Source organism: Tursiops truncatus, chromosome 7 (genome assembly GCF_011762595.2).
Source record: "Tursiops truncatus isolate mTurTru1 chromosome 7, mTurTru1.mat.Y, whole genome shotgun sequence".
NCBI classification, from domain to species: Eukaryota; Metazoa; Chordata; class Mammalia; order Artiodactyla; family Delphinidae; genus Tursiops; species Tursiops truncatus.
The window spans coordinates 80,722,578-80,743,442 of NC_047040.1; the positions used below are offsets into that span (position 1 = coordinate 80,722,578).

Consider the following 20,865-nt stretch of genomic DNA (forward strand, 5'->3'; position numbering starts at 1 on the left):
TGGGCTGGTATGGGATTTGATTTTAATCACAGTTGCACCCCTTCCACCATCTCCTTGTGGCTCTTTGTCTTTGGATGTAGGATATCTTTTTTGGTAGGTTTCAGCGTTTTTCTTATCAATGGTTGTTCAGCGGTCATCTGTGATTTTGGTGTTTCGTAAGGGAAGATAAGCTCATGTCCTTCTACTATGCCATCTTTTCTCCAAGTTTCCATACTGTAATTTTTCTAAGTGGAAACGTTTCTTTGAGGTGGGAATTGAGGAAGGGCCTGGCTGGGCAGTTCTGGCTTGGGGTCTCTTAAGTGGTTGCAGTGAGACAGTAACTGAAGTGCAAACATTTAGGAGGTTAAAGACCTCTCTGAGGACAGAATTGAGTTGGCTTTTAGTCTGTGAGTCATCCAGGCCCTTGGGCACCCTTCCCCCCACTTACCTCAAAGTAAAAACCATCTTGAGAGTCTTTTCAAGTGTGATACCTGCACCAACCCAAGCATAAGCAAGAGAAAGGCAAACTGAATAAGACTGCTTAACTGAGTCAACAACTGTTCTGAAGGTTTGTAAGCAGAAACACTGAAACAAAAATAAAAGCTAGGAACCTTTTGGATTGGTCATTGATTTTCTTTCTCAGTACTACTTGTTAGGGGATAATTATCACTCTTGTTGTCTGTACTAACACTGATTCCTATCTTTACAGTGGCATGCTCCCTCACGGCACAAGGTGTTCTCAAGGGAAGCACTCCCTGTCATGATATCGGATACAACGCCTCAACCTGATAAACCTGGACATTCACAGAGGCTTTCAGGATAAAGTATCTATATCACATGGCTTCCAGGATGGCCAGGTAAGATAAAGTATCTACCTCAGTGGTTCTCAATCCTGGCTGCACATCACAATCACCTTGGGGAACTTCAAAAAACAAAAATTCCTGAGGCCCAGGATCTCACTTCAAGTTGCTTCAATTGGTCTGGGATGCCCACCCCACACCAAAGCCCACAAAAGCTAACCAGCAGATTCTCCTTTGTAGCTGGAGCTAAAAGCCAATGGTGTCAGCAACTGAACTTATCTATGAAACAGACTCACAGACGTAGAGAAACAACTTGTGGTTGCCAAGGCGGGGAGGGAAGGATTGGGAGTTTGGGGTCAGCAGATGCAAACTGTTATATATAGGATGGATAACCAACAAGGTCCTACTGCATAGCACAGGGAACTATATTCAATATCCTGTGATAAACCGTAATGGAAAAGAATATGAAAAAGAATATATAACTGAGTCATTTTGGTGTACGGCAGAAATTAACACAACACTTTAAATCAACCATACCAAACTAAATTTTTTTAGAAAGCCACTGGTGTCAGGACCATTTTCTTTATGTATAGGCTAAATTGAATTTGAAGAGCTCATGAAATTAACATACTTTCAAGTAATTTTTTCTCAACCATTTCAGGATTCCAGGCATGTAAAAGAGTAAAATGCTCATTTAGAATGGTAGAATGAGAAAACTGAAGAGATAGATACATTTTAGATGAATCTATCGCTCATTTTTTTTTTTTTTTGTGGTACGCGGGCCTCTCACTGTTGTGGCCTCTCCCGTTGCGGAGCACAGGCTCCGGATGCGCAGGCCCAGTGGCCATGGCTCACGGGCCCAGCCGCTCTGCGGCATGTGGGATCTTCCCGGACCCCCAACCGCTGCGCCACCAGGGAAGCCCTCTATCGCTCATTTTAATAAGCTGGGGTTAACCTCTCATATTCTCACCTCCTCGTCTGTTTCCACCTTCTCGGTGCAGTGCTCTTGGTGATTCTAGCCATAAACAAAATATGTAAGCTGGGCTGTGTAGTGTTGGTCATCCTCTCGTGCATGGATTGTTTGCTTTTGGGGCTTCCAGTGTTGACTTCAGACAATTCACCCAAAGTCCAAGGTCTAGACCCTGGGGTCTAGCTCTGGAATCTGAGAATTATCATTTGTTTTTAGTAATATTATTGTTTGATGGACAGAAAGGCTTCTTCTTTCATCTCCATTGTATCAGTGTAAGGGAGTCTCTCAAAGTATACGTATGTTTGACATTATCTATCCTTCCTGCCTCTCTATATACAACCAGCCGTCACCATCAAGAAACCACAGGACGATAACTACACACACATATGCTCCTTACCGTGTGTTCAGAATCTCGGCTGTGGTGGCAGCCAACAAAATGACATTCACTTGTGGAGGCACACTTTTTGGTGATGGAGGTACTCCTTCCATGACTGGTAAAGTGATGTACTGTCAAACAGTACCGTGTATCTAGGCAGAAAAAAGCAACTTATTTTTTTTGCAATGTAAAAAGCAACCTTTCAACAGTCACTTCAGAAATGACTAAATTCAGGATGATCCTTACATTTCTAGGCGGTATTGCTGAACAGGCATTAGCATCTGAAGCACATGTCTATTTTTAAAATGAATATAAATGGGCACTTATTCTTTGGTGCCAGGTAAAGCTGAGAAAAAATTGGACAAGCTTTTCATCAAAACCATAGGTCCAAGAAGTAGGGGATATGGGGACATGTATGCATAAACTACTGTGAAGCAATTATACTCCAATAAAGGAGTATAACTCCAAAAAAATAGGTCTGCTCATTTCCTAAGAAAGTGTCAAGTGGAAGGTAAGACGCTGACGTAGGCAGTTTTCCAGGGTTTGTGCTCTTCCCCAGCACACTATCGTGCCTCTTAGTACACGCAGCGTTGAACTGGGCGTGAGCAGAGCGCTCTACAAGAGCAGCTGACTGGGACTCTGAAGGACAGGGAACCACTACATGTTCTGGAAGGCATTCTCATTTGTACTCCAGACAAAGAAGAATTGAGAACTGGTAGCTGCCTGTGTTCCTAGAGACCGTCACACATGCTAAAGCAGCCCTACAAAGTCAGAGTTAAACGCCGGGGTAAATAAAATAAGAAATGTCATTCTTGTCATATCCTGTTACCTAGAGAACCTCTTTTAACAACCCTGGCAGACCGCAGAAGCAGAGCTATAAAGTGAAAAGGAAACCTGAGATGACAAAGAATAGCCACAGGCCTGTGCGCCCCAAGAAATGGTTGACTATCACCCCCCTCAATAATGACAAGGTGAAAAGTGAGCAATTACAGCCTCAGAATTCCAGATGGTGAGTATTTTTGGGGCTTGGCTGGTGTGCAATCAAGAATGTACTGTTACGCACACTGGAATGCGGGGGGCATTCCGAGTCCATCTCTCTATGAGTCAGGCTTTCCCTGACATTTTCTTGTTGGCGAAAAGCTGCAGCATCCCCCTTTTGCTCCCATGTTTCAACAGAGATGAAATTCTAAAACCCAGAAATTTCCATGCATGTTCCCATTAAAAGTGGCTTCGATTAATGAGAGACAAATTGGAACGTGCACAGACCTAGTAGGAACAGCATTTGGTAAAATCCAAAAGAATAATGCCAGCCATAAAGATGAGGATAAGAAAAGTGCCAGACAGTGTCCATTAAGAGGCTGGACATCAATGCCCCAATCGACCACTGTTCCGAACCCTTCCCATCCAGTTCTTGGGAGAACTTAAAGCAAATGGTTAAAGAATGATACCCACCCTCTGACACAAGCTAGTTAAAGAGAGGCATCTGCCAGCCTCAGAAACATTGAAATTAATGTCTGTGAAAAATGTAGGAACAAATCCCCCAAAGCATACATGCGCTCACAAGCACAGTTCAGTCAACCACTCTGCAGAACTGTCAAATAACCGCAAGAGAAAAATATTCTGATAATTATTCTTGGAAAGAAATAATGAAAAATACTGTCCATGTAACTGTCACAGCCATCTGTGCTAATTTACAGCGTGAGATTCTCAGGCCCAGGAGAGGTCTCCAGTGTATATACTATTTCTTGGTTCCACAGTTTGGCATCATCTGGAAGAGGTAAGGCTATTCCACTGCCATAATGTGATACAGAAATTTCCAAAAGATTCAAGGTAATAGTAGACCCAAACTGGTAATCTCTAAGGCTGGAAGAGTTTTGTTTTTGTTGGCTTTTTACATCTGAAAACCTAAAAAAACAGTGCATCCTGTAATCCAAATAGCCTGATCTCCTTATTCTAAGTAGAGTTTTTCAATTACAGCTCATCCATCAGCACATCCTGTCTGCTTTACCTCCAAGTTTAGCCCAAGTCATCATCTTCTCCTGCCCCAAAACAATGAAAGACCCCATTTGGTGTCCCCTTCTTCTCTTGTGCCCAGCCATCCATTCTGCACTCAGCAGCCAGAGAAATATTTTAGAACACACCTAGCATCTTGTACTCCACGGCTTAAACACCCTACTCCCTTCCCGTCACATTTACAATGAAATCCAAACTTCTTATCAGAATAAGATGCTGCACATCCCAGTCCTTAAATCTCGATCAGATCCTTTCTCCATCTCCTACTACACCTCACCAGCCAACCTTCTTCCTGTTCACAGAGGAAGCCAAATCTTGCCTTTGCACCTGCTGTTCGCTCTTCCTGGCATGCTCTTCCTGCAGATGTCCACGCAGCTGACTTGTTTTGGTCATTTTGTTCTCAGTTCAAATGTATATTCCTCAGAGAAGATTTCCCAACTACCTAGTCAAAGGCATCCCTTCATTCTGTCAATATTTACAGAGCACCTAATATGGTCTAGGCACTGGGGATCTACCAGGGAACTAAACAAACTAAAAAGATGCTCAAATGTTCGTTGAATAAATGAATGAGTTTCTCAAGCATCAGTGTATCTCAAGAGTACAAAAACCTTCCTTTGCTTTAGCCAGTAAGTAGGACTTTTCTAGCAGTATCATCAAGCATTTCTGACATTCTTAGAATGCCCTAGTCAACACTGTGGTCTATTTGTTCTCCCTGGTAAATATTAAGAAATTCTTCCTCAAAGCCCATACAACTACAAATTGAGGCTATGCATCAGTTTCCATGTACTCTCAGAGTAGTCTGATGTCTGGATAGTCTCGTCAAAAAGTCTCTGATTTCTATAGAACATCATCGGCCTGCTGGTTTGCTAATCTCATCACATAAGATGCCTCTGCTCAGGGCCAGTTAAGAGAGAGCTAAATGAGGTCTGATCACCAAAGAGCTCCAAACTCAGCACACTTACTTTGTGGGCACCATTTGTCTTCTGCCCATCGATTGCAGTTATAATTATCCCCTGCATTTTCACAGGTAAAACACTTGAAGCTGTTTGGAAATGGTGTCGCTTTAAAAAAAAAAAAATGGAAACAGTATGGTTAAAAATTTTTTTCAAACATCAAATATGGCATAAAGTTAGCAACTTTCACTAGATCAAATGAAAGTTACAAGTCATTATCCTTACAATTTCTGTTTCTATGGAGCTGGGCTTAACTGCCACACTTTGGGGAATTTTCTTTATTCCCTTTTCTTTGAATATTTCATCTATGAATATCTACTGCAGAGTAATGCAAATGATTCTATGAGCCACTTTTAAATATCCATGGTATTGTTCTATTATAATTTATAACTTGGGGATAAGTGAGGGTTGAGTGGACAGGCAAAGACGGTGGCAATATTGGGACCAATACTTTGATATAGTATCGGCCCTGAAAAGAACTGGAGTCACATTAACCTAAGCTTGAATTCTGTGCTTCTCACTAATTAGTTGTATGATTTTTTAACCTCTAAGAAATAATAATATTTACAATAATAGTGACAGTGAAGATCCCCATGACTTGCAGAGATAAAGATTAAACAGCAGGTTGCAAGAAAAATATCTAGTAGAGTCCCTGGCACATCAAAAACCAGGTTGGTTTCCATCCATATGTACTTGCATTACAGCTACACTTAACTTCAAACAAGTAATCTCATTTGATATATGTCAGTTATCCCAACATTAGACCTCTTTCAGGAATGTAACATTTAATAGAAGGATGATAGTAATTCTCAGGCCCTTGTGCTCAGGCAAGAGTGTTACTGAAAGGAGGAATTATGAGCCGCCAGCAGTCTGGATTGAGAACAACTAGTATGTTCTTTTTTTTCTTTATGCTTTCTTTTTCCTGCCTTGTATCTTGTTATTTTGTTGGGCGAGAAGTCAAAAGTACAATAAATTTGACATTTCTCTATAGGCCAGAGTATAAAGCCCTGTATGAAACTTTCAGTTCTCCTATTTTTGGAGAATGAAACAGACACAGATCAAGGTAACCCAAACCATCCCTAAGTTGGGATGATAATTAGAAAGCAGTGCACAAAACAAGAGCAAAATATCAAAAGCTGAAGTTCAGAGGACATGAAAGTAGTTCTTGCAATACATTTCAGTTTTGCCTATGCATAAAAGTGAATTAGGTAAGTAAATAAATAATGAAATCCATTTTCACCTATTAATTCAGCACAGTTTAAAAAATACTAAAACTCAATGCTGGTAGGTAAATAGTTAATGTATAAACTGGCACAACCTTTTTGATTTAGTAATTCTAAGCAACTATTCTAAGGTCATTCGCCAACTGAAGAGGAAACTTCATTTAAAAAGATTTTCAATGAAGCGTTAACATTTAGCTTGCTTGTGAGAGTGTGTGTGCGTGCACTCGTGGGGGGCCAGTATAAAGCTTGGGGAAATAGTTTACTCACATAGCCAGCTATGTGAGTAAAAACATTTTCAATGTAAGACATTAAAATACTTTCAAAGTCATGGAAAAATATTCAAAACACAATGTAAACAAATAAAAGCTACTGCAAAATTAAATTTGTGTGATCTCTGTCACGAAGTTAAATACACATATAGCGTAAGAACAGTAGAAGGAAACACAGTTGACCCTTGAACAACGTGGAGGTCAGGGGCGCCAACCTGCCATGCAGTTGAAAATCCTCATGTAATTTATAGTCGGCCCTGCATATGGTCCTCTGCAGACCATGTAGTACTAGAGTATGGACAATGGGGAAAAAATCCACATGTAAGTGGACCCAGGCAGTTCAAACCCACGTCATTCAAGGGTCAGCTGTATTCAAAAATGGAAAGAAGAGCTCACTCTGAATCTTGGGATTATGAATAAATTTTGTTTTCTTCTACACATTTCCTGTCTCTTTGGAATTTTCTATAGTAATCAAATATTACTTTTTTCTCTTTAATAATTTTTTCTTATAAAAGGTTACAAATTTGTCAGTAATGTAGATTTTATGAAAAGTGTCTATGCTATGCCATTAAGCTATCAGTATATGATCACTATCAATTTAGAAATTTGTAATAAATGATAGTTCAAGATGTGTGTGGGCTATGATTCATATGTATATGGTTGTGTAGTATATACGTGCGTACACATACACCTACTAATGACTGAATGTCCTTAAAAACAAAACACAAAACGCAGAATGGTAATCATATAGGAGTACGGAGTATGAGTACTCCTCCTTTAGGAGTATAAAGACACTGGTTCCCAAACCTGGCTGTGTATCAACAGCATCAGGAGAACTTTTCTAAAAAGAAGAGGGGGAAAAGGGAAAAAAAATATTCTGCATACCACCCTCCTGACTACTGAATCTCGGGAGAAGGGACCCAGGAATATGTAGCTTTAAACGCTTTTATTGCGATTCTGATACTCTTACAGATGTGGGAACCACTGGCATTCACATTGCCACGAAACAATTTTCATCTATAACAAATTCTCTGTAAAGTATATCAGAGAAGTTTTACTTGTCTGGAGAGAAAGGAGGTGAGATTATATATATGTTCATGCTTCATTAAAAGTCTTTTTAAATGCATTTTCCTCTTCAAATGGCTAATGACCTTAGAATAGATTCTTGGAATTACTAAATATATATATTTTTTATATATGTATATATAGTGACTGTGCGTAATATTAATGAAAATCTAAATAGTACTCCCCTCCAAATTTCAAACATGCTAATCTGTTTTCAAAATTGTTAATGGCCATTTGAAAGTATATATAATTTATGCAGAAGCTTCCTATAGTCAATATCCTTCTCCAAGGAAGAGATCAACAAAGAACACTGAATTTCTCCTGCTGAGCCATTCTTATGGACAGTGTTCAGAAGATTATTTTAAACAAGAACCCTTTTGAGACTTCAGCAGGAAGCCAAACCATTTTAAAGAAATTGAGAAAATTTCTGTCACCATGTGTTACCCTTACTCATGGAAGTAGTGAAGACTTTCTGATTTACGCTGGGTATAAACCAAACGTTCCGGAAAAGGCAAAGTTACTATAGGGAAACAGGGACTTCAAACAGTTACTCTGACCCCCCCCCCATCACCAGTGATGGTGACAACCACTACTTACGGTCAAGAGGAGGCCGCACGTTATAGAAGTTGATGTTCTTGGCAAATGCCCGGTTTTCTGAGAAGATAAAGGTCTGGACCACAGCTACAGTGAGGGCATGACAGAGGAGCGGCATTCTGACCCTGGGTGTGGAAAAGTCCAAAACTCATACACCTGCAGCGAAAAGAGACTGGTTGAGTTTATTTGCATTTTATACATCACTAGGAGTACATTTTGCTTCTGTTTAGAAAGCTTGATTATTCAAATATATTCAACAATCTACTTGTTCTGTAGGGCCAGCACCTGTGAGTAAACTGCATTCTTCCCCATCAGATGAAAGTTGAGCAGTTGCTGCCTTTTACTGGGCAGGCCTCTGCACTCTGCAGGAGGCCCAGTGGCCTGGGTTCCTGGAGATCAAGCAGCAGTCCTGGCCTGGCTGCGCCCCCTTCCACTGCTGCCTCAGTGGGCTGGTTTACTTCGTGCTGAACCACCTGATCTTTGAACAACCACAGGTCGGTTCAGAGGCATGCTCAGCTGAAGTTACAGAACCACCTGTCTGAAATTCCATCCCCTGAGTTAAATACCTATGGTTGATGAATTTTGCAACTCTTTCAAAACTTGGAAGAAACAATAAAAGTTGGAGCAGTAGGAAGGACACTGAGTAAAAGGGCCACCAGTTTGAGAAACAAAGTCTCTGCTGGATCCCAGAACACACAGACGCTGAGAAGAGAAATAAGGGTAACCATGAAATGCCGTCCCCACCTGTTTCCGTCACTTCGGGAGCAAGGAGAAGCAGCCAGGTGGTTCTCAAGGAAACAGAATAACAGTTGTTTGAAAACCATACATATAACGTTAGTCCTGGCCCACAGATACTGTTCATCACTTTCAGCCACTTAAAGACAGCAGGGCCAAAACCCAGTGAAACAACAGATGTGCACACAGCACTGAGTAAGGTGTTCCATCTTAAGCCCCACAGGTTCCACCCTCTAGCAGCAGACCTGCTAGTAAGGAAATCAGGAGACATGCTCGGAACCTGAACATCACCACCAGCAGGTTCTCTTTGAGAAGGGGCAGGTGTGGGCCAGTAGAAAAAGTAAGTAACTTGGAGTCCAAAGACTTTGGTTCAGGTGCTCGCTCTGCTATTTATTAGTGGCCTGACCTTGGGCAAGCTCTTTGAACTCTATTAACCTCAATTTCTTCATCTGTAAAGTGGCTTAATAACACCTGCCCTGCCCACACATTTGGGTAATTGTGAGCATCAAGTTAGAGGCTCAGGTAGGATCACATAGAACTGCTTGCATAAGAGCACCTGTAATACAAGTTCTGTGAAAATGCTATCTTAGGGTTCAAAAATATTGGCTAGGGGCTTCCCTGGTGGCGCAGTGGTTGGGAGTCCGCCTGCCGATGCGGGGGGCGTGGGTTCGTGCCCTAGTCCGGGAGGGTCCCGCATACTGCGGGGCGGCTGGGCCCGTGAGCCATGGCCGCTGGGCCTGCGCATCCGGAGCCTGTGCTCCACGGCGGGAGGGGCCACGGCAGTGGGGGGGCCCACGTACCACAAAAAAATATATATATATATTGGCTAGGGACTCCCCTGGCGGTCGATTCCATGCTTCCACTGCAGGGGGCATGGGTTTGATCCCTGGTTGGGGAACTAGGCGTGGCCAAAAATAAATATGTAAATTGTTTTATATATATATATATATATATATATATATATACATACATATACATATATATATGCATGCTGAACCTGTTTTCTTCTTGCTGAATCAATAGGTCTCAGTGGGTTTAGGGAGTCTTCCAAAGAAAAAAAGTTTGATGTCCACAAATGCAACCATAATCCTTCACATGGATACTTTCTTTGAAGCCAGGGTAAGAATGCATAAGTTCTAGGGATTTTATGCCCCCCCTCTTGTGTTGTGAGTATACTGGTTTCGTATGGGTGGTTAATAATGCCTACCTATAGAGAATGAGCTGAAAATCAGACAGAATGTACCCACGACATCATATCATCCCTACAGATGGTTTTGCTACTAAGAGAACTGAGTCCCTAAGGAAGGACTCAGGGTGAAAAGCCTGGTAAGTTTCACAAAACAATAGTGCTAAACTTGGTACACTGCGTTTCAGCTCAGTACAGAATCGGACCTAGTGATACACCAATATATTTCTAATTCTGTCCTTGTTCATTTTAGAAACGAAAATTGACCTTTCACAGTTATCAAGTTTCTAAATCCTACTGTTATGCTCTTTCTGAAGAAATTATCATTTAACCAACTCTATTATTCCTTACAGACCAGTGGTTATACTGACACAAATTCTGCTTCCCTATTCATTTCTCTGAGTTGGACTGTTCCGTATTCGTTATGAATCTGTAGCCAAGTAATTGATACCCCTTCTTGACACCAGTGGAGACCTTTTGAATGAGGGAGACTAATCCCTCTCTCACAAGCCTGAAAATGACTGTGTTCCAAGAGCCACCCACAAGTGCTCTTGTAACGTGGAGAGGATGCCTGAGATCACAGCATTCATATTATCTACATTCAAGTCCCTTTTGCATCACTAAGCGACTATGGAAATTGAGACAAGTTGCTTAAGCTTTCCAAACCTCAGCTTCCCCATCTGCAGAACAGGCATAATGACAGTCCCTATTTCATAGTGTGGAGCTGAGGACTGAGTGACACCATGCATACAAAGCACTCAGCCAGTGCTGGGCACAAGGTCAAAGCTGTATTTATCAAGCACTCTCTGTTCGGTGGTAAAGCGCATTCATTGGCTCATGTACCTGCCTTCAGACCTACAATCTGTGTAGCTTCGTGCAAGTTCCTTAACTTCCCTGTGTCACAATTTTTGCATCTATAAAATGGGAGTAATAATAATATCTACCTCATAGGGTTATAGGAATTAAATTAGTTAATACATATAAAGCACTTGAACTAATTTGCTCTGTGCTTGGCATTTTGCTAATTCTTATGTAAGCATTTATCATGATGAACAAATCCCCAAATACTTTGGGATCACAATTCAGAACGCCTGATTTTCCTCACATAATCTCAGTGAGACAAAAGCCCATTCATTCATTCAACACACCATTACTGACACCTCGTACATAACAGATGTTTTTACCACTAGATCCCCAACAAGGTCTTTGCTCTCAAGCAATCTGCATTTTAGAGGGAGAAGACAGCCAGTAAATATGGAAAAGACCATACTTTCTGATCGTCATAAACTCTGTGGAGGAAAAATAAGGTGATATGTTAGTGAATAGCAGGACCTGCTTTATATATATGGGGGGCCCAGTACATCTGAGTAGGTGACATGCGCACAGGTGAATTAAATGTTGAGAATAAAGCGTCCGAGCAAAGAATCAAAGGAAAAGAAACCAAGGTCCTCAGTTGGGAAGAAGTGTGCCTCGTCGGGGGAACTCAGAAAGCAGCCAGCGTGATGAGAGCATGAGAAAGGGGGAAAGAGACAAAGCCAAGCCAGTGGGGTCAGGCCACACACGCACTTAGCAAGCCGTGGCAAGGATTTCAGGTCCTGCAAAGTCAAGAAACTGTTCGAATTTACATTATCTAGTTTTGAAAAATACTCTCAAGAAAGCTTTGGAGAGTAGTAATTGGTCCCAAACACCTAGCCTTATTTCTAGCTCGTGGAAGAAAGGAAGGCAAGTAACAGTGCATTCCTTTCTTCCAGGAGGAATACAGAGCTCAGATACACCACAAAGGTTCTTCTGAATGGATGACAGAAGACTTAAAAAACGACTGAATGAACAACAAACCCAAGAATTAGACTTGTGTTTTGGTTTCTCCTTTCCTGGAAAGAGCACTGCAGGGAGGATGGTCTCATTACTATTATATAACAGGACAGGGGGGTTCAGGGGCAGTACATGCCAAGATCCTTGCATGGCCTGAAACATAGCATCCCCTCAAAACATGTCCGCACAGCTTGTTCTGGCACAGAAGATGGAAATAGTGAAAAACACACCACAAGAATATTGCTTCCATATAGACTAGATGTATTTTCATTTCCATTTTTAGTTAAAACAGCATAGCCTTATTCTATCAAAATCCTCCAAAACTGCAAAGGTTTTACCTGTCAAATGAAGAAAGCACTAAATAACAGTATGTCACATTTTCCAGAGCATGCTTTATAATCTATCACTACATACTGCTTTTCTCCCAAGCACCTATATTTATCTCTGTCTTTCAGTATATAGGTTTGTGTTAACGTGACTGCTTTATTTTTTCACAACGAAAAGACATTAGGATAATGAAAAAGCAAATGACTATAGTATCTGAAAATTGTTTTACATCTGGAATCATTTCACGGAGACTCTGAACTAAAAATTATCTGCTGAAACTTTGCTGAGTAGGCTCTTGTTGCGATCTTTCTAGCAGAACAAGGTTATAGCAGAGCTTGTATTCTGCCCCAGAAGGAAAAAAAATCTTTAATACAAGCTAGACTAAACCATTCTGGTACTTTCTCTAGGACCATCACATAGAGCAGAGCTCTTCCTATGGGGGAGAGGGGACCTGTGAGCTTCTTAAGGTTATTTGCAAAATTGTGTCCATACGCATTTTCCCCCTGGGTTGAGTCTCTCAAAGGAATCTGAGACCTACATAATGGTTAATAAGAACAGCTGCTTGCTGACTCAGAATATGGCCGTTAGGATTTGGCCTCCTGTAACTTAGACGTTTCCTTATATTGACACTAAGAAAGCTCCACAGCCATGTTTGTTAGGTATCTGGGCCACACTTCTCAAACTCAAGGGTACCTCAAAACGTTCCTCCCCAGACACAGCGCATTACCATCATCCATCTTTCCCAGAGAGTAGACCTTGTCAGAAACCCCTCACCTGTGGTGCTGGTCTTTATTTTATGAGTCCTCTCTTCGGAAAGTACATTAATTTTTGTTCCAGAATGCAGTGTGCTTCTTTGCCGAGAGGGAAGGGATTTTTGCAAGGTGCATTGGTAGGGATACAACAGGGAACAGCAGGTAGCCAGATTCGTAAATTTAGGAAACCCCAAGTGAGAATGGCCTGCTACTGCCCGGAGTCAAGGACCTACGTGGCCCTTGGTCCACAAGCATGACTATTTCCCAGGGCTGAGCCATGGCCATCATCTCCTCCTATTTGTGGCATTTTTAAGCTTTCTTGGGGAACATGCGGGCCTGAGGAAGTGACACATCCTTGACCTCAAACTCCTTTGAGGTAGGAAGAGGACTACATTACTTTTTATATTCCCTAGGCCCATACTCAGCACATGGTAGATAGTCAATGAGTACGTCTGGGAATAGAACCAACATCATTAGCTGTGACCTATATAAGGAGCACCTTTCTTAGCAAGTAAGACAAAGGCTGTGGGCAGTAAGGAGCTGCCAGAGCATCCAAAGATGATAAAGAAATGATGGAATCAAAAAGAGACGTGAAACAGAAGAGGCCAAGCAGAGGTGGTACATACTGGCACTTCCTGCACAATTGCTAATCATGAGTCAGCAAGCACCAGGCCAACCTGCACTGCCAATAAAACAAATGAAGCACATAATTTAAGGGGAGCAGCTCTCCTAAGTCCAACATGCCTATCAACACTCGCATTCACACCTTCCTGCAAGCATCACTTATCCCACAGTAAGACGCTTTAATGACAAACCTAATAGGCCTGGCTCCCCTGTAAAAAGAAGAGAAGGCAAAGAGGAAATTCAACATGAGTGCTGGAATTTTACTCAGAAACAGTGGAAAAGATGAAAACACGCCTCTGAAAAGGAGAAATCTGACGGAAACCTTTACCATCCATCCCAAGGGTGGTACTACTTGCTTCTGGCTATTAGGAGAGGTTGGCCAATGGAGATACTCTGGTTCTCATTAAATTTGGGAAGAGCATCACGGGATCCAAGCTGAGACTCTGCTCCAGCTCTCTTCCTTGAGGGGAACCTCGCCTGGGCACTGAGAGCCCAGCTCCTGCGGCTCAGCTGTTACCTTCTCTGACAGATTCTCTGCTCCGGTACATGAAGAGTTTCTTTTCCCCGCTAAGTTTAAATATTAATTTTAAAGATATTTAATTTAGCATTTCTATGTGCCTGAAGCAAAATCCAAGAGAGAATTTAGCTTATGCTCCGTCCATCATGTTCATCTGAAAATACAGAAATCTCCGTGGAGCACCATGGATTCTACTCTTGCATAATAACGTTCAGTAGGGAAAAACAGAATCATGATTCAGCCTCTCAGTACTGCTTGTCCAAATCTTGAAAGCAGCATGATCATAAGTCATGCACTCATACTAGGTACTGTGCTGAGCACTTAGTATACAACACTGAATAAGAGAGACACAGTCCCTGTGCTGTCACATGTTATTGGAGCCCAAAAGTCAACGTGAACCACTAGTGAGCTGTGACTGTCAAGAGTTACTACAGTCATCTTTGAGGGGGAAAACAATGGACTTTTGATTCAAGTAGACCTAGGATAAAATTCTGGTTCTACATTTAGTAAGCAGGCAACCGCAGAGTTAAGAAATATTGTCCCCGTTTGCCACTAAGACAAGCGAGGCTTAGAGTCGTGTAGGTAAAATTTCTAAACTGTGTGGATTGAGTGCAATTACATAGGTAATGTACATTTTACTTAGAGGATGTTGAAGACATGTTCTCCCCCTTCCCTCCCTCCCCCCAGGCTTTTTCAGGTAACATTAGCAGGAGAATAGAGATCAGATCAAGGGATATAACTGTCCAATTCCATTCCACACCAGCTGGACCAAATCTAGTAAACTGTGTTGAGTTCTCTGCACTCATTTCTTAAGAAGATTCAGAAGTTCTCTCTATCGCAACCAAGTGAGAAGTTGGAATGAATGACTGCCAAGGTTCCTTTCACTTCTAATATCTATGATTTTAGGGGAAGGATATTAATGAAGACTTTAGTTATGCCATAAAAAGTCATAAATGTAATACAATATCATAATATTTCAGATTTCTGCTATACTCTTTTAAAGTAAAACTTAAAAAAAAATCTCATAAAGCACAGGATCAAAGACTCACAGAACTGAGTATCTCATTTCTAAACATAAAAGCTGTGCATTTTGCAGTGCTAAAGATGGGAGTTTTTCCCACTACATGCAACTGTGATACAAGATAATGTCTAAAACAGTGCTATTATTAAAATAACTTCATTATGCAAATCAATTGTGAATTAATACAGGGCCCATAAGTGTGTAATTTGGGTGAAGAAATAGTCTCATCAATTTTAAAGACATCTTTTTAAACGTGATTCAAATTTTAAGAAAAAGCTAAAAGACACTTCCAAAGTAATAGCTTTTCAGCTGCATTTAAAAAAAATAAATTTAGGGCTTCCCTGGTGGCGCAGTGGTTGAGAGTCCGCTTGCCGATGCAGGGGACGCAGGTTCGTGCCCCGGTCCGGGAAGATCCCACATGCCGCGGAGTGGCTGGGCCCGTGAGCCATGGCCGCTGAGCCTGTGTGTCCCGAGCCGGTGCTCCGCAACGGGAGAGGCCACAACGGTGAGAGGCCCGCGTACCGCAAAAAAAAATAAATTTATTTTATTTACTTATTTTGGGCTGCGTTGGGTCTTCGTTGCTGCGCGCGGGCTTCCTCTAGTTGCACGAGCGGCGGCTACTCTTCGTGCGGTGCACAGGCTTCTTACTGCGGTGGCTTCTCTTGTTGCAGAGCACGGGCTCTAGGCGTGTGGGTTTCAGTAGTTGTGGCATGCGGGCCCAGTAGTTGTGGCTTGCGGGCTCTAGAGTGCAGGCTCGGTCGTTGTGGCACATGGACTTAGTTGCTCCACGGCATGTGGGATCTTCCTGGACCAGGGCTCAAACCCGTGTCCCCTGCATTGGCAGGCGGATTCTTAACCACTGCGCCACCAGGGAAGTCCTGCATTTTTGTCAAAGATACAATTTTACATCTTTTTGAGAAGGCTGTCATGACACAGAAGAATAAGAAGGTAAGAACTCCATGTGAACAAGATTAGATGTTTAGGAGTTAGAAACAGGACTCCTTTTAAAAAGAATCAAGATTGGTTTGTCATGTTGTATTGAACTATGTGGACAAATGGTAGGAATCTAATAAAACTATGTTAATTGATTATATTTGAGAGTATCCTTCACATAGGTGGAATAATTTTTACCCAGTTTGCTTCCATAAATGATTTTTAGGAGGCTGATGCCAAGTCATTTATGCATTAAACCTCTCAAAATATGGAGTCAAAACCGTATTGGATGAGAGGAAAATAAAGATCCTAACCCCTTCTATGAATGGTGTTCCTCTGCTGTATGTCACGCTTTGCTCTGTACTTCCCAGGAGCCAAGAGAGACACACATGGAACACACATTCTCATTAACATTCTCATTATTTGTAAAAAGAAAACTCCCCCTGATCCTTAATTCTCAAATTAGTGGTCCCTATGCGTGTTTATACAGAGAGCAGCAAACAACACATGGATAATGCCCGAAATTTGTTTTGAAGAGCTCCAGATGCATCTCTCATTTGGCCGTTTCTTTAAAAAAGCCAAAGGCATAATATTAAGAGGTAATTTTACAAAGATATTTCCACTGCCAGGCAGGCAAATGAGAGAGATTATTTTCTTTTCTGTGTGAGAGGGGTATTTTTAAATTTGAGAGGAAGATACAATAACTGGACAGAAGTTCTGCGGGAGGGCTGCAGGCACACAGGTGTTGCTGCTGTTAATGGGTGATTCTACCAGCAGAACTGCAAGGATATAAACTGAGTGGCAACAGAGGCTGGGCACGGAAGACATCGTTTTTATGTTCCCTATCCTTGCTTGCTGTACTGAACTCATTTCTTTTAATAACCAATCAAAGTTCACATAATAGAAATCTAGGCTGAAATGTCCGACAGCTGGCTAAGGATCCATTATTCTATAATTGTTGAGTGGAGGAGAACCACCCCAAAGGTGCATTCTCAAACACATGGCACTCGTGTGAAAATAGCACTCATGCGTGAAGACAGAACTCAACTGAGAAAATAGCTTTCAAGGTCACTAGACGTGCAGGTGATGGCTAGCACTTCTGACTTCATTTAGTCTCAGCTGAGGTAGAAAAATGACCATAAAACTAGAGTGTATACACACAGATATGTCTCTCATTTGAATCTCTCTGTATATATTCTAATATGATGGAATATCTGTACCAAAGCAGAAATCTTAGATGACAAGTTCATCTGGATATGTGTGTGTGTGTATGTATGTGTATGTGCATCTGCATATACACACGCATACATGTATCTTATTGAATGAATTCACTGCTTAAGCTCTATGTGCCAGGTGATAAAGAATCCCTAGAACTCTGTTAAGAGACTGTATTACCAATCATGTCCAATGCTTTCAGCTCCTGCACCGTTATCTGTCATTTGGGAGAGCTTTAGGATGCAGAACTCTTACTACGCATTCGTCCTGTTGTCCTTCTTCTGTGCTGAGGCTTTATGTCACTGACCACTGTTTATAACACTAGCTCAAATTATTCCTGATTCTATATCTAAAAATGTATTATACAAGAACATGTTCATGGCTATCATTCTGAAACAGAAGGGCACTTGAAAACCAACAATAGACTACACGCAATGGCAAAAGACTATCGTGCTGACTTTTTTGCACAGTCACAAAATCCAGAACAGATTATTCAAAGAACTCTCTGGAAGCTGACAAGCTTATAAAAGCAATCCTAATAAAAAAATTTCTGCATTCTACATATATAACAAAGTTACAGCATGTCATCTGCTCTATAAATTGTCACTATTACCACTTGGAGCAGAAGGAAATGTACATATATAAAGATATATATGTGCATAATTTTATATTCCCAGAGGAAACTGAAAAAGTATGTGCGTTAAATAGTGTTTTCATTGCAACATGAAAAACGACGCTTAAGCAATGGTTCACAGTCCCACAAGGGTAAAGTCAAGTGTAAACGCTGCCTAGTATAATGGGGGGACAATGGACGGGGCACTCAGGCATGGGAGCAAATTCTGATCCTGTCACTAGTTGGATCTATTACTTCTGGCTGATCCCTGTACAGCTCTGAGGTTCAGTTTCCTATCAGTAAAATAGAGATATTAAATATCTATTTTGCAGAGAGTTGTGGGAATTAAAGGACAAGGAATAAGTCCCTACCCATTGCTGCTTTTTCAAATTATTAAATAAATTTAAAAGCTAAAAATAGAGATTTATGGTTTCTCAGTGAATAACATACCAGCCAGTATCGTTACGATTACGCTGTATCTGGCGAGATTTAAGACTGAAATTCAATACACATATTTTCAGCTCTCAAATACTATGATTATCTGAGCATATATGAGAGAAGAATGTAAAACTCCTCTGGAGACAGATTTTAAGAAAACTACTCTAGAATATATGTGGGCACAATATTTAGGCCTCAGTGGAACATTTTCATTTATCTTCTTTCTGATAAATCTATATTGTTTGTCTACGCTCATAAATAAAAGGCAGTTCTCATGAAGTGTGCTCGAGAAAGCAAGTCTCTGTGCTCTCACATGTGTCATTTACCTTGTATTTCTCACTCTTTAAAGGCCCAATTTCAATATTTCTCCCTCATGAAAACTTTGTGTCCACTCCACCCCATGGAATAGTCCCCACCCTGAAAAAAGCATGGGGTTCATTTGGGGACACAAGACTGCCCTCCTTGCTGAGCACTGGGGTGGGCACGGCAGCTCCAATCCTTGCTTAGAGATGGGCTAAAGGTCTCTAAAGGACTCACACACTTGCAGGCCTTACCTTTAAAAAAAAAAAAAAAAAAAAGTAAAGCTTTTCTATCTTTTCCACCAACAGAATTTCCATTTCCATTTCCATGTTCACTGTTCACTTAGATTTTAGGTGAACGATGTGAAGATTGTAAGAACTCTATTTTCAACAACTGAAGTTCTGCCCACTGATGGCCTATTCACATGTGGTTCAACACACACTAAATTAGGCCTTAAATATGCTATGACCACACGATCTTCCCAAGCTATCCTAAAAGGGTGAAAGGAGGTGAACCCTGCTGGGCTTTCACCTCTTGCTCCTGTAGCCCCACCCTCCAACCTTGTCCACCCTGCTCTGTGCCCTGGGAAGCCAAGCTATGAAGACCAGGCACACAGCTCCCTTTTCCACCGGCTTTCAGCTTCGTTTGGCCAATGGCAAAAACTGGCAGATCAGAGGGTGGGCAGAGAGTGAGACTGGGGAAGTTACTCCCCTGACTCACTCCCTGCCAGGCTGTCGTCATATCCCTCATTTCCCATCAGGTCCCTGGCTCCACAGCTACCTTCTCCTGGGTTCTGGTAACCACTTGTCTTATCCTTTAGGCCTATAGGATAGAAATGGCTTCTCTCTGTTGCCAGCTGTGAAGACTAGGTGAACCCACACCACTGTAAACAGCCCCTTATTCATTCTCTTAAATAACACCAGTCTGAATATGCCATCTCATTCCTGCCAGGACCCTGACTAAGCCTTGAATCCAGTCTCAAAACACCAGGAAAAGAGCCACACTGAACCAGAGCATCAGGACTTGCTGTTACAGCAGGTATTAATACGAACAGCTGCAATGACTTTACCAGAAGAGCATAAGAACAGTTGTTACTCTTACGTCATAAAAAACCAACAATTGGATTTATGCTACAAACCAATCAAGGTGAGACTGAAGGCTTTAAAAAGAAAATGAGAATATCAACAGGAAAAATCTAGCTGAAAATTATTCTATAATCCCATGCAAATATTACAAGCCCACCAAAATGCAGCTTTTTCTGCTGCTACCATCACTGAAGAACATCATTAAATAAGGAGAAGGGTGGGGGGCAAGATTCCTGAACCTCAATAAAAGAGCTGAGAAAAATGAACACATTGAACATAGCACTGAAGCCCACGGAAGCTTTAGTGTATTCAAGGCTGCACTCTTGCAGCATCATAGAACCTAACACATATCTACACAGAGATGTAAGTTTATTTAAATATAAAAAATTCACAGAGGAGAGGGGCCAAGATGGGGGAGTAGAAAGACCCTGAGCTCACCTCCTCTCATGAGCACACCAAAACAACATCTGCAGAACAACCATCCCCCCCCCCCAAAAAAAACTAGAACCTACCAGAAAAGATCCTCTCCAACTAAAGACATAAAGAAGGAACCACAAGACAAGTAGCAAGGGCAAACTCAAGATATAATCAAATCCCATACCCCAGGGTGGGCGACCCACAAACTGGAGAATTATATTGCAGAGGCTCTTCCACAGGCATGAGACTTCTAGGCCCCCTGTCAGGCTCCCCAGCCTGGGGGGTCCTGCATCAGGAAGATGACACCCTAGAGCATTTGGCTTTGAAGGCCAAGGGGTTAATTTTGGGAGCCTCGCAGAACTCAGGGAAATAGAGGTTTCATTCTTAAAGGGCCTACCCAAAATCTCACACATACCAGGACCCAAGGCAAAAGCAGTAATTTGATAGGACCCTGGGCCAGACCTACCTGCTTGTCTGAGAGAGTCTCCTGGAGAGGTGAGGGATGGCTGCGGCTCACACAGGGGACATAGACAATGGTGGCAGCCACACTGGGGAACACTCTACCCATGAACACTGCTGATGGCAGCTGCCATCTTGGCTCAAGACCTGGCCCCACCCAACAGCCTTTAGGCACCAGTACTGGGATGC

The 20,865-nt window shown here is 41.8% G+C and overlaps 1 protein-coding gene across 1 annotated transcript; it reads right to left on the reverse strand.

Annotated features, from left to right (window-relative positions):
• Window positions 1–1,675: 1,675 nt before the first annotated feature.
• On the reverse strand, window positions 1,676–8,379 carry LYPD6B (LY6/PLAUR domain containing 6B). Its single transcript, XM_033860203.2, has 3 exons — window positions 8,246–8,379; window positions 5,101–5,199; window positions 1,676–2,277 (listed from the first exon to the last, which is right to left on the reverse strand). The coding sequence occupies exons 1-3, from the start codon at window positions 8,358–8,360 to the stop codon at window positions 2,102–2,104; spliced, it is 390 nt and encodes a 129-aa protein (XP_033716094.1). The 5' UTR covers window positions 8,361–8,379; the 3' UTR covers window positions 1,676–2,101.
• Window positions 8,380–20,865: the final 12,486 nt, after the last annotated feature.

Bases quoted from the DNA above. Each gene is read 5' to 3' on its own strand.
- LYPD6B (XM_033860203.2), bottom strand. From the start codon at position 8,360: ATGCCGCTCCTCTGTCATGCCCTCACTGTAGCTGTGGTCCAGACCTTT. The intron at 5,200-8,245 runs GTAAGTAGTGGT...TTTTTTTTAAAG, and splicing joins CGTGCGGCCTCCTCTTGACC to CGACACCATTTCCAAACAGC. The intron at 2,278-5,100 runs GTAAGTGTGCTG...TTTTCTGCCTAG, and splicing joins AGACAAATGGTGCCCACAAA to ATACACGGTACTGTTTGACA.